Here is a 13,050-nt window from a genome sequence, read left to right as displayed (position 1 = left end):
ATTTATCTAGTGATGACTCGTAGCACGGTACAGTAGTAGTCTCTCGCTAAAAGCGCAACTCATCAACCAGCAGCAAGACATTAACCATGCATGCATACTATCGTCCGTAGAAAGGCATGAAAAAGATATAGATATGCATTATAGCACTATCATGATGCAGCATGTAACAAGGCTTCTCTTAGTAAATATACATAACACAGAAACGATAGCTGTGTGTAGTAAACAACACGACTTTTTAAAATCGGTACGGAAAACTCATCCCACTTCTCACCGTCTTATTAATTACTATGATGCGATTAGAGAAAACAACGCACACTGGTGAGCTGATATAGACAATACATAATCACTACCATATCAATATCAATAATCCCTCAAACATCGATCACAATGAGAATAATCAGAACCAGCCGTTGTATTCACAATCTTCTATTCTCGTAATTAGTCGACACTTCCTTTCGATCCAAATACCTGGTTTACCAAATTATCACCTGTCAAAAATCAATTTCAACACACGAAGGTGGCACTGCTTCAAGGAACACACTGTTTAAGGCGAAAATAATCCTTTCACTCGGAAGATAACATCCATCATCATGGCATCCAAACTCCACCTTTTTCATCTTCTTCATCTTGGAAATATTCAATATCCGGCATGTCTGCGATCCGTCTATTAGTTTATCCCCACAAAAGTCTATCATAGCAGACAGAATAGACGTGTTCAGGTCAGTGAGCGTACGTGTCAATGTAAAATAGCTTACTTTTTGGATTTTGTTAATGCTACCAAGGGTGCATCAAATTGCTCTCATTAGGAGTAGTGGCTGTGTCGTTGTCGTCCAAATTATGATAGTCTATACTCTTTGGTGTTTATCGTATCGTATGTTGATTCATCGTAAGAAATGAAGAGAAGAAGAACAACACGCTTTCTGTATCCTGCTTCCTTTTCGTAGTTGCTCTGATCTGCACAAAACATCTCAACGAAATTTTCCTTTTCCGGTTCACTCCACCCATGATCTCTTTACCACTCAGTGACCATCCTTCTTTATGAAGCTTGCTTAACTACGCTGCATAAGAAAGCTGCTTATTTTTAAACGAGAGTACCCCAAAACTTGTATAGCTTGAACGCCGGGAGCACCATATTAGGCGATCGCAATCCAGGGAATAATGAGTGCGTAGATATACAGTCGCTACCATCGGTTGCTGCCTTTTATTAAGCATTCACTTGTGTTTCACAATTTGAGAGAACAGACAGCTTTGTGTATCCGGATAAAGAAGAGTTTAGTCAACAACTTTGGTAATATGTTTTATTTAGTAGAGCTCTTGACAATTGTCTAATTGGAATACTTCCAGTAACTACAGGATGTATCAACAACGAGGAGTTTGCGCTGTTTTAACTTTTAAAAATTTTATTCATCCAAGCCCCAAGAAGTGTAAAAACGAGGCGGGTTTAAAAGAGAATGCAGTGCAAAGTCTAACAGGAGAACCAAACATCGTAGAATTGAAAGGTCCTGATAGAATGACACATTACCAGTCCTCGTCATCTAGTTTGACAGCGCTACTACCCAATCGCAATAACAAAGTGTCCGCCCGATTTGCTAGCTGCGCATGTCTCCGCAAAAGGAGCTTGCCACACCTTCGCCACCGTATACATAACAAATCAGCAACCTATACAAAAGTGGAATGGAACTGGGTCGAGCGAACTTTCAACAGAATACTCCATGGGTCGAACAGAACCCGCATTATCACTGGTAGATATCTGGTCCGCCAGGGCAAATGATGCGAGTCCTTGGCAATTTAGCAGTTACTGCTTCCCAGATCGCACACGAGCACTCATCCGTCGTTCTTAATCATCGTTGGCATTCTGTCTTTCTTCCTTGTCATTTCTAATCGAGTTGTTCAGTCGCATCTTCTTTTTTTCTTGCGTACTCATTGAACAAGTTGATATTCGAAATGTACCTGTATTTGACGCGGAGGCCGGGTGCGTGTACTGACACTTCTTTCCAAAATAAGCGGCGACAGTATCGGAGGGTACATCGGCATGGTGAAACATACATAGCATGTCGATCACTGCTGCTGTAGCGTATTTGACTTCTTCACGACGACTATCACTTACACATCTCCTTCGCCTTCCCTTTGCTTTTGGGTCAAGTTGCGTCATATGATATAAGCGGTCCATAAAATGAGCCAACCAGAGCCTTACAAATGAGAGCCAATCAACATGATGGATTTCATTGAAGACCCGAGCGTGACGGCAAAAAATTGTCTGGATAAGAATACCAAAAAACCCCCCACCCCTCCCATTTTTTTTCTTCTCCAGTTCCATTTACACAAACTTTATGAAGCGCAAAGTGTTGTGTGAATCCTTGACTTGGAAAGCTATTAGCCAGGTTGAGGTGGATATATTCTACCCGAAAGATGCTTCAATGGTAGCAAGGTTGTTGGAAGCATGCCCTAGGGCTGCACCAACGTAGTACAACAACCTTGAGGCATCTTTGTGCTTAGTTGACGTTGTGGGCACACACGGCACGGGCGCCACTAGTGAATGGCGAAGGTCTCTCATTGCGTAGCGACCATTCACTACCTGCGTCTTCGATCAGGTTTTGTTGTCTTCCTGGAAAAAAGAGACAGCAGGAGTTTTTCCCCTCTTTTTCTATTGGAACTTCCTAGAAAAGAGGGTTTCTCTTTAAAATACAATAAGAAAATGACAAAAAGATAATAATCAACAAGAGAAGCTTTCTATGTTTGACTATTATTATAACGGAAACTTAATCTATCGTTGGGTAATGCCATCCCATTTCACAAAGAAAGATCTCTCGCGTATTGATCGACCTTGTGATGTACTTTTGTACTTTGTTTGTGAATGTACTGATTAAGACTTAGGATCTTTTTCAAGTGCATATAAAGCGGTGGCAACTCTTTGACACCGTGCTCTCTACGCACGGACCCTGCTAATGTTCTTAAAAGTAAAAAAACGAGGTTGCGTCTGTGTTTTTCTTTTCTGTGATGCAAGATCCGTTTGAAACAAATGACCACCAACGGCAGCAATTGAAACACGCTTGACTTCAAGCTTGACTGACTGCTGCGGATTCGCATTGTCAAAGCTTGGTTTAAAAAGGGCTTATACGATATTTTATAACGCAAGTAGGATGCCTTTTTTCCCGCTATTCTCCGGTTTCAAAAAGTACCCCTTTCCTCTTGACCATTCGTCTTTCGTAAACGGATTCCACCTTGTCAATGGCGATTGAGCTTGCGTTACTTCTCCCTCGCGCTTACAGGCGAAGAATGACCCTTTTATCATTTTAGTTATCATCCTCGCATTATCTCTGTCGCGTAACCTGCATGAATAATCTATGTGGCACATCGTGCTATACACATTTACACATATACAATGCAAATTGCCAATTGCATCAGTCAGCTTACTTTTGTTGGTAAGAGTTGGCGTGGCACGAGGTGTTAAAGAATGTGTGAGTAAACGATGCAATAATTTTATTATACGCGTGATTTTACTTACGGATATATGATTCTTCATCAGTAAATTGTATTAAGCGCGCAACAACCGAGCCATCTCATCTCCTCCGCTTACAACTGTATTCTCATTTGTAAGCAACCACAGAAATGGCGGCGTAAAACAAAGGTATGTGGTTCTTCCAGATACGAGAGCACTCTTGTGAATAGACTGCATAGATTCATAGAGCTGCGAAACTACAAGGATGATGGTCGAGAAGAAGGAGAAATGGCAGTCGCTATCCGGATCTTTTTTTTTTAACAACATGTTCGTTCGTCTCAAATCGTGGCGCATTTTAATGTACTGATATTGAATAATTCCTGGAAAGTTGAAGGCTGAAGACTAAATATATACAAGCGCAAATGTGCATGCTCCAGAAAAGTTGAACGCTCCCCGAGAAACGCAAGGTGGTTGGAAGAATTGCTTAGATCCTGATCGTTTGTCGGATCACGGTCTCAAGCCAATGATGTATTACCGAGTTTACTGACACGGGTAGCAACAGTTTGTACAGGGGTGATAACAAAAGCAACGAACAAATACACATTTTAATTTGTATTGTAAGGCGGAAAAACAGAGTGTTTGGAAACGAATCTATGCGTACGCCTCTCACATACGCTTAAAGTACTGATGTGTATAGACTTAAATTGTCTCAGAATAACCGTCTGTTTTATTGTGTCAGTGGTAGAATTGGGGCCGAAACAACAGATACAATACGCACCAATACTACTGATTGACGCTTTACAGTGTAAAAAGTAGACAACGAAATACACAGGGAAGAAAGATATCATAGGAGATTCCTCTAATAGAGGTATAGCGATGGGTACACAAAAGCACCAAAGTACTAAGTTGATCTAGTGACTACTATGATAATGCCAAATTCGCTGTCAACTCATCAGTATGCACTAACGAGGAGATGATGGTTAATCGTGCAAGAAGTGAATTGAAGTTTACACTCAGAGGGCGCACAAGAAGGTGGAGGTACTACTAGCCAGGGGAGGTGTGTTTTGATAACAAATACATAGAGAAAGCTATATGAGCTACGCATGGGGGTTCTGCAGCAGCATGTGAGGTAAAGTAACGATGGCAACGATTGCTATGTTATGTTGTAAGGAGGTGATTATGACACATCCGGTCCTTCAGTTTATCCGTGCGAGTATAGCGGTACCTGCAAAGCGCTTCCTTGTCGACCATGAGTCTTTGACGTGTGATCACATTACAGTAGGTCTCTCAACACCTTCCCGCTCACGGTCAAACCAGAGTTCATATGTATCATCGCCACTACCATACTCCACATATGGGACTCCCATTGGCATCAAGTGTTTCAAGGATCAACCTTCTGGCCCGACGGTGTAGCAGCCCGCATTACATTGAAATCAGTACTTTTTCATAGTGCGTTTGTCAACCCTCTTTTCTGACATTATAAATACCGACAACAACGGTATTTCAATAAATCATCGTCTACACAAAAAAGGTACCTGCAAAAGGTGCGGAGCTCAGTCCAAGGTGAAACTGGGTGTGTAATGCAGACGAGGCACGAACCGGGAGACATGGAGATACTCGGTGTATGTGTAAACCTCCTCTTTTCTCTCTTAATGATATCCCATGCAGAAAAAAAGCAGCGAAGCAGCGAGGCTTAGGCAGTGCGCCATGGTTGTGTCGTTGTTTCAATAATTTGACAGTCAAGTAAAGGTTTTTTCCATCACCACTCTTGTCTCTTTCAACAAGAACCGTGATGGCAACAAACCTGGGCATGTAAGTAGAGCAATGCGCGAACGAGTTACTTCAATCAGTTCCTCACTCGCTCTTTCAAAAGAGTTCTTTTTTCTAACACATACTCCATTGGCAATTCGCTTTCTTTATGAACCTTGTCAGCGAATCTGCTTTTGCACACGCGGTGTACTATGGACCTTTACAGTGTAAGTTTTTCCTCCTACTTTAAAACACCTTTCAAATTTCAATGATCTCCAACTTGTTTTTTTTTTCCAATGCGTCACCAACGTTTCTTTTAATCATTGTCGTTGATTTTGCGTGTGTAGTAGTAGTAGCGGCGGCGGACGGATATGCGTGACGACTACAGGGTAACTATTTTTTTCTGTACTTCTTCAACTAGGGTAGCATTCTTCTGGTATTTACGTCTTAATAACTTGATTTTATACGTGCTTTCGTTGCTGTAGTTGTTAAGATTTATCAGGATTGGTTCGCGGATTGGGCGATGCCTAACCTTTTTCTCTTTTGTCGGAAGGCCTGAAAGAAATTTTGGTTTACCTTGCGAGTGGAAGAGCGAAAGCATGGTAAGTTCGATTGCGCATGCACCTCTCCAGTAAATCGTGACCTGCGCCCACCTCTTGATCCTGTACTCCCTGTGACCGCTTGCTGAGTCCTGGAAATGACTCGATAAACTGACCACCGGCCGCGCATAGACGTTAGGTTCGGGGCACGGGTCGGCAACACGTAGAGACTATGCAGTGGAGCGCGGCCACAACTAAACGCGATGACTGTCAGGGTCATGCCGCCGTAGCAGGCAGCCATACGGGATTGGGCAGTATGGTGAGGTCACGTACACGGATAAGAGGAGGCGTCACAGAGAACGGTTAGTGGCAAAATATACACAAGAAAACGTCTGAAGAGCGAGCGAGGGGATAATTGCATCTATGATAGGTTCTGGAGCCCAGACGAAAGTGGAGGTTCTCCCAGCAATGGGAGGGTAGGGTAGGGGCCGCGACGATCTGTTCTGGAAATACGTGGTGAGTAATTGATTCAATTGTTGTTTGCTTTTACTATATACTCCAAGTATGGCTTTCTCTAACTTCTTTCTTTGATAGTCCTTTCGCTTGTCTGCAAATAATGCTTGTACCAACTATATATTGACGGGATGTTCTATTACCTGATGATATATTCATACAAAATAAAAGACCAAGAGTCATCCTCGTATCATAATGATGTCTTTAAGTTAATTTTCTAAATCGTCTCAATGAAAGTGTATACTTATACTAGCCACGCGAACACGATATCCTGCCGCCAGCACACGACATCGTCTCTCTGAAGGAGTCGTAAGGATTCTTTGCCAAGTACGACATGTCTTCTTCTCCTACATGGATTAGGATTAAGGAAGTAGATGTCGTTGGGTGAAGCGTACACTATATACAACATATAGGTAATTTCATCACGCAGCAATATTATGAGCCATAAAAATCATGTACATCAATGGAAAATAAAACAGACGACCACTTCCATGGTGTGATCACTACGAAAAGGATTTACGGAAGGCAGATGGGAGGGTAGTTTGCATTTGGTGTGTTGTGTCGAACATGATAAATAACACATATCATATCCTTTGAGCCGTCATTAAAGATTGCTGTGATTTCCCTTATAACCTCACATGTGCGGACATCTCCTCATCCAGACAGATCTTGATGCTACACGGATTAGCTATGCTCAGGAAGAAGCTGTCATAATATAGATCATGTAATTCACATTAGCTACTATCTGAGACGTTTACTCGGATGAGCTCAATGAATATGTTCAATGCACATGCTGGTGAGTACTTTTGTTATCATGATAACCCGGTTTTAGATCCCATCGAGGTCTCGTTGACTTATTCTGTCTCTTTTAACTGCTGAGCAATTGTTTAGATCTACGCAATGTCTATTTCGAGTATATAGATAACATGGACTTTATAGCGCCGGATTGACCAAGTCGGACATACACACGAGAAAAAACTTGGGATACATACACTGTGCTATGGAAAACAAATTTCAGCAATCTGTTTGACAAGCACGTTTTCCTCGGGGCTGAATCGTGCTTGTCGTACGCACGATTTTACAACACCAGTACTTTGCGAATGCAGTCATCAGCAGTTTGTGATGCTTCAACGGACTCATAAATCTTGGAAACGTATCAGTGTTTTGACCACCATCATCTCCATCACAACAACAACAACAACAACCGCAGCAGCAGCAGCAGCAACGCAGGTGAGCAAGAACAGGATTAAAAGAGCGAGCAACAATAACACCCGCATCTCAGACAGTAGAGCTCGCACAACATAGTGCTGAGCCTTTCGACGTGGATGTCTGATTAGCAGAGGGTTTCGGCGGTTCGTCGAACTGATTTTCTTTTTCTTTTTTAATGTCTTATCTTATGGTCGACGGAAGAGTATTGCGCTGTTTGCTGTAATGGAGAGATCATCAACAGGGTTGAGCAGCCCGCAGCGGCACTGTAACCTGACAACAGCTCAAAGCTAGGATTCCCGATTTTTGTGCGAAATTCAAAGAGGTGTGAGAATTGACGGATCCTGCATTTACGTAAACCGTCAACTCCTATGTATTAAGTACATAAAAATAAGCACTGGCTATGGTGTGCTTGCATTTCGGTAGAATACCTTCGCCACAGATTTTATTATACTATAAAAGAGAATACAGAGCGCAAACACATATATAAATACACTGTGGTAAAACACATCATTACACTACCTAAATCATCATCGGAATAAGGTACTCGGCTAAAAATCAAGCAAAAGCATACACAGCAATTACCATGGCAAAAAGCTAAGCACTGTCGCATAGAGACAATCCAAACGAGTTGTGTAAAGCACGTAAACATTATACTCGGATGATCCAGCATATGTAAGGCTATTATAACCCGATATGGACTGACGCGATATGATGCATAGACGTATGTCATTTGTGATCTCTTAATCTCTTATACGATTATTTACCAAGAAAAGGGAGCCGATGATGCACTCAGAACGGAAGTTTTGTCACCACAAGTTATATTGACGAATTCAAATCAGAAAAAAGGAAAAGTATCTGGGGTATGATAGCGGATAGTGTTATGCAAGTTGTTTAATATGATATCTTATCACCAGCATGACTGAGCGTGTATTGGATTGGGTTGGAGTAAATGTGTGCTGAACGCCGTAGCCAGCGTCTTATACGAGTATATGCCCACGGCAATCAGCGATTGCCGATCGTCCAAGCCCGCAATGATGGATGTGGGCAGCTTTAAACAAATTGTCAAATTATAGACCAGCATGGCTGTTTTCGGTTAATCAAGGGGTTGAAAGGGGCGTGGCGAGCGAAACAAACCATTAAACTGGTTCTCTCAGTTTAGAACAGCTTGCCTTAAGCGCCGTTGTTGCTGGAGTCCATACCCTCCCAACAAATTCTTTCCTTTCGATTATTTCGCGAGCAGAACTACGCGACCACTGAAATGTAAAAAAAAGAAAGGTGCAAAGTGCATTCCAAAGTGTGATAAAGCGCGTTGTGATCGTGTTACTGTCGTCTGTCATTGTTCCCCGCTTTGTTTAGCACGAAGCTGTGGGTGGGCAAAAAAATAAGGAACTTGTCAATAAACTAAAGCGGTAGAACGTTTATGAGAAGAGTGCGAAAAGAAAAAGATTGTTTTATTTTGTTTATCATTTTCTTATTTGTGTGTAATAATGTGTGTAATAAATAATAGTAATAATAATCTGTTCGTTCCTCACCCTCCACTGACCCGCACTGGTACATTGCAATCATCTCTTCATGGCGGACCACTGAGCCCATCCAATCATCAGAAGACTCTGAACAATCGCCAGCACTGGCACGGAACTGATCATAGCACAGACAGTGACTCCTGCGCATACAGCCCAACGCCTTTCCAAAACGAACTAAAGTAAAGAAAAAGAAAAAGAAAGGAAAAGCGAAATTGCTCGCTTTATATAGACGTTTTTTGACTGTCACGCTCGGGACTTCAAAAAGCTCCACCAAGTTCCATGGATTTTCATTGGCTCTTGCTTAATAGTATGGCTTTAGCATATGGCTCAAAGGGACTATCAAGAAAGGAAAGGAAAGGGGGTGTGCTTGGTGGTCATCCAAACAAATGTGCTGCGGCGGTAGTGGTACGTGTCTCTCACCATGGGCAGCTGTACCTCCGATGCTGTCGCCGCTTGGTTGTGAGAGGTCCGTGCACGGCACCGTGTCAAGCGAAAACAAAGACACGAATGCGAATGAGCAAGTACATTCACGGAAGAAATGCTTTTCTGTGAGCAGTAAATGCCGGAATTAGGCGTGACTGACAAGGTAGACAATTTACCATCAGTGAACACTGAGAACACAATCCACCCAGCAGCCAGTTTACATTCCTTCAGCCAACAGGGCAAACAGCGTGTGTATATAGCGTACTTCACAGACAAATCCACAGTACTTTAATATTATCTTTTGACTGTGTGTGTGGTACGTAATGTTATGTGTGTGCGGAAAAAGATGTCCCCATCGCTGCACTATATAAAACAGACCCGTTATCTTTTATGTTTAACCGTGCTCGTCAAACTGTTGCTTTACCATTTCGCTATCCGCCAACAGTTCTCTGAACCACGCCGTGTAACCTCCTCCCTCCATCCTCCATCCCGGTTGATGCTACTACTAAAGTTCTATCCTCCATCCCAAGTATATGCTGCTGCAGATAAGTTGGCCCGCTCATAGATAAGTATCCGCTGCCGCTAGTGAATTCGACTCATCCTTCATTGTTTTCCATTGCTGCCGATAAAGTAAATTGGTTCGTTTGTTTTCGTGCGGTTCTACGTTCTTTTAAAGCAGCGTTTAAGTTCCTTTGGGACGATCAGAAGAATAACACTACAAACGATGACTTCCTCCAACGTTTGACACTTTTGCGCATATTGTTGCTCCATTGATCACCTTGTTCACTCGCCATCCCTTTGTGCATTTCGAGTGCGAAGTCAAATGGCCAAATCGCTGCGTCACAATGCGCATAGTTTTCGTTTCAGGGGAAAGCTGTTGGAACGTTCAAGGTTTGGCACACGCGTAACTTCGTCACTATCCAAAAAAGAAAGATATGTGTTGCGCTCTTCCTGAATTCCTCATTCCTAGACTACCTTTGCTTCCTTGATTATTTGCGTACGTGATCGGAGCCTTCGTTATGTGATAATAAAAAAAGAAAAGAGAGACGCAGCGAGTTTACCCCTACTGTTGCCTGTTTTCACAGCAAAATTCACATCATGTGGGCTTGTGTCTCTGACCGGCTCTTTGCACACTTCTTGCCGTTGCCGAATCAATGATGTCATAATAAACCCCGAGAGAAAAGTCCTGCTCTTTTGCGGTTGCTTTTTCTATACGTTAAGAGCACCGTTTACTGTGCATTACGTCCCACTTAGCTTAATATATAGTCCCTTTTGGTATAAATTACGATCCGCTTATTTTTACTATGCCTTGTCTTTAGATGCCACAGAAAAGTGAGTCGAAAATGATGATACTCTCTGTTCGTGGAGTTTATTTGCTTATTACTGCCCTGAAAAAGAGGCTTGTAATTGTTTTCTCGTTCCTTCTCTTTTCCCTCTCCCTCATTAAAATGAACAACAGTAACTCCACCATCGCTGCTACTCCTAACATTACAGTAATCAATAATAATACTCACTCCGACTCGGTTACGACCGTACGCGAGGCTCGTAATGCTGGCAGGTTTAGCGAATTCGGACAGTACAAGTGTACTGATTGCCGCAAGACACGTGAAGGCACGCATTTTCTCGGACGTACCAGGCCTTACTTGACTCCTTCTCTCTCCCGCGACATCTCGTCCATGGCTTACTGCTCTCGATCCGAGACTTTTTTTAAATCCTCTTCCTGCAACAGAGCGCCAGCGTTTGACCAAGCGAATGCCCACATCTTGTTGTGGTGGCCGTATTAGAGGCACCGTCAAGAAAGCCCTCGCTTATGTGGAGCTGTCGATTACCCACTCAGAACACGAACGTGTCGGTACTGATCCGTCACCACGTAACCCTGTGGCTGCCAACGTCCGAAGCTATATTCAAAGCAGAGCGCTTCTTACGAATTTCTTTGATCTGTACTAAGAAGTTGCTGTCCTTTTTCCTGGTTCGGATGTTACGCCAATGTAAGTCTACTATTGGTGGCACGAGACTTTCAAGCGGGAATACCACCTAAACGACGATCAAAAATGGTTTCCTCAAGGCCAATTGTTGAAAAATATAGCAATCAAGGCCTTCGCGAGGTATGTATGACAATATTTTGCTAACAGATAAACATAGCCTTTGCTTCTTGAGCTGTTTTGCTTTATGAACGTCAAAAAAGGTATTGTTAGTTAGCATATAGTATATATTATTTTTTAACGACAATAAATACTAGGTGCTTAGGAAGCATACATTTGAAGTTTGTGCATTTGGTTTCGTTACGCCATTTTCCCCTGTGTTGGTTGAGTGCGAGTATGTGGAGGAGTACTGCATCGATTCCACTTACAAAACAAATCGTGCTGGCTCTGAGTTGTTTGGTATAATAGCAAACGTGAACGGTGTTGGATATCCAATAAGCAAGACCTTTGAGCAAGACCGAAACTCTTACAGAGATTTTCGGACAACTAAAGTTAGACGGATTCGATCCATTGTTCATGTTTTCGGATAAAGATGCGGCAATGATGAATGCTATCGAGGGCGTATGGGGAGAATTACGACTGCACCTTTGCCTCTGGCATATGCAACGGTCAGTGGATAAAAAACTGGCGGAGGACAAAAGCAGAAACCTACCTGCATACAATGTCCATCAAGCACGAGAAGATTTTCCCTTTGTCGATATGTATTTTACACCATCCATCGGCGGTCGTACTGGGATCGTCAGCATATTATTTCGCTCATGACAAAACTTTATCATCAACATCCCTTGATTCCAGATGGTAACGTCTTCGCGCTTGTCTCACATCTTTAACCGAGTTACTCTGTATATATAATATGACTTCATAAATCATGTTTAAGTTAATCGTAGCGATTCTTCTGTATAGGTACTGTACAACGCACAGCCGAACAAATCCAGCAGCTTGCTATCCTAGAAGTCTACATGTTTTGCGTCACAAAGAATTACATAGATTCGTGGATATGCAGTAGATGGTGCTACCTATATCAAATCAAAACTCAAAGGTGTTTCTATGCCATGTGCATGTATATACAATGTGTACTACCAATGAAGCATTTACGTCTTGCTGTGCCATTAATCAAAAGCAATATTTTCATAGATATAGCGTATGTTATAAAAAAAAACCAGTTTATGACCATGCCTCAAGTATCAACGCCGTTACTATTACAGTTGCATATGAGCAACAGTGACACATGCATTTGCAGATCGTCGAACAGCTTTTTTACTATGATACGTTCTTCGATAATTGATGACGGTGATGGATGTCGTTTTTTTAAAGCTGTTTTACATTGAAACAAAAATAATGAATTTTTACAAGTTGGATGCACTGTGGTCAGTTACCGCTCGCCAAATTTTTATAAGTGAACATCTCCATTGGCACGCCAGAGATCGCACTTCTGGTTGTTTGATTAAATGAATGGATCGCTCTGTCCACGGAACCACACCGGCAAATTCACAATTCATAATTTTCTTTTAGAGAGAGGCTGGTCTCGTTTTCTGCAGCAAGCTGCTCCTCGAAAAGCATTTATTATAATAGTCAATTGATCAGCCCATGCTCAGGATAGTTACAAACACTTCTTCAAGAGAGTAGAAACGAAATTAATAAAATTTATTGTACACAAAAGACAGAAGAAGACA

The 13,050-nt window shown here is 42.2% G+C and overlaps 4 protein-coding genes across 4 annotated transcripts; all 4 read right to left on the bottom strand.

Annotated features, from left to right (window-relative positions):
- Positions 1 to 1,804: 1,804 nt before the first annotated feature.
- On the bottom strand, positions 1,805 to 2,427 carry BDB00DRAFT_371583 (uncharacterized protein). The gene has a single exon (XM_053117116.1). It carries the CDS (start codon positions 2,315 to 2,317, stop codon positions 1,838 to 1,840), a length of 480 nt encoding a protein of 159 aa, XP_052979696.1. The 5' UTR covers positions 2,318 to 2,427; the 3' UTR covers positions 1,805 to 1,837.
- Positions 2,428 to 5,649: 3,222 nt separating this feature from the next.
- On the bottom strand, positions 5,650 to 6,028 carry BDB00DRAFT_872320 (uncharacterized protein; the record flags this gene model as incomplete). Its single annotated transcript, XM_053126939.1, has 2 exons — positions 5,650 to 5,667; positions 5,765 to 6,028. 2 exons carry the CDS (start codon positions 6,026 to 6,028, stop codon positions 5,650 to 5,652), a joined length of 282 nt encoding a protein of 93 aa, XP_052979695.1.
- Positions 6,029 to 9,366: 3,338 nt separating this feature from the next.
- Positions 9,367 to 9,642, bottom strand: BDB00DRAFT_823015 (uncharacterized protein; the record flags this gene model as incomplete). Its single annotated transcript, XM_053123506.1, has 2 exons — positions 9,367 to 9,408; positions 9,441 to 9,642. Coding segments are annotated over 2 exons (176 nt in total), but the record flags the coding sequence as incomplete, so codon positions are not given.
- Positions 9,643 to 9,891: 249 nt separating this feature from the next.
- Positions 9,892 to 10,288, bottom strand: BDB00DRAFT_823003 (uncharacterized protein). The gene is given in 3 exon segments (XM_053123505.1): positions 9,892 to 9,924; positions 10,056 to 10,160; positions 10,174 to 10,288. The coding sequence occupies 2 exon segments, from the start codon at positions 10,246 to 10,248 to the stop codon at positions 10,056 to 10,058; spliced, it is 180 nt and encodes a 59-aa protein (XP_052979693.1). The 5' UTR covers positions 10,249 to 10,288; the 3' UTR covers positions 9,892 to 9,924.
- Between the last annotated feature and the right edge of the window lie 2,762 nt (positions 10,289 to 13,050).

The sequence above is a fragment of the Zychaea mexicana genome (genome assembly GCF_025766255.1).
Source record: "Zychaea mexicana strain RSA 1403 chromosome Unknown BDB00scaffold_36, whole genome shotgun sequence".
NCBI lineage: Eukaryota > Fungi > Mucoromycota > Mucoromycetes > Mucorales > Lichtheimiaceae > Zychaea > Zychaea mexicana.
This window is presented reverse-complemented; position numbering and strand designations above follow the sequence as displayed.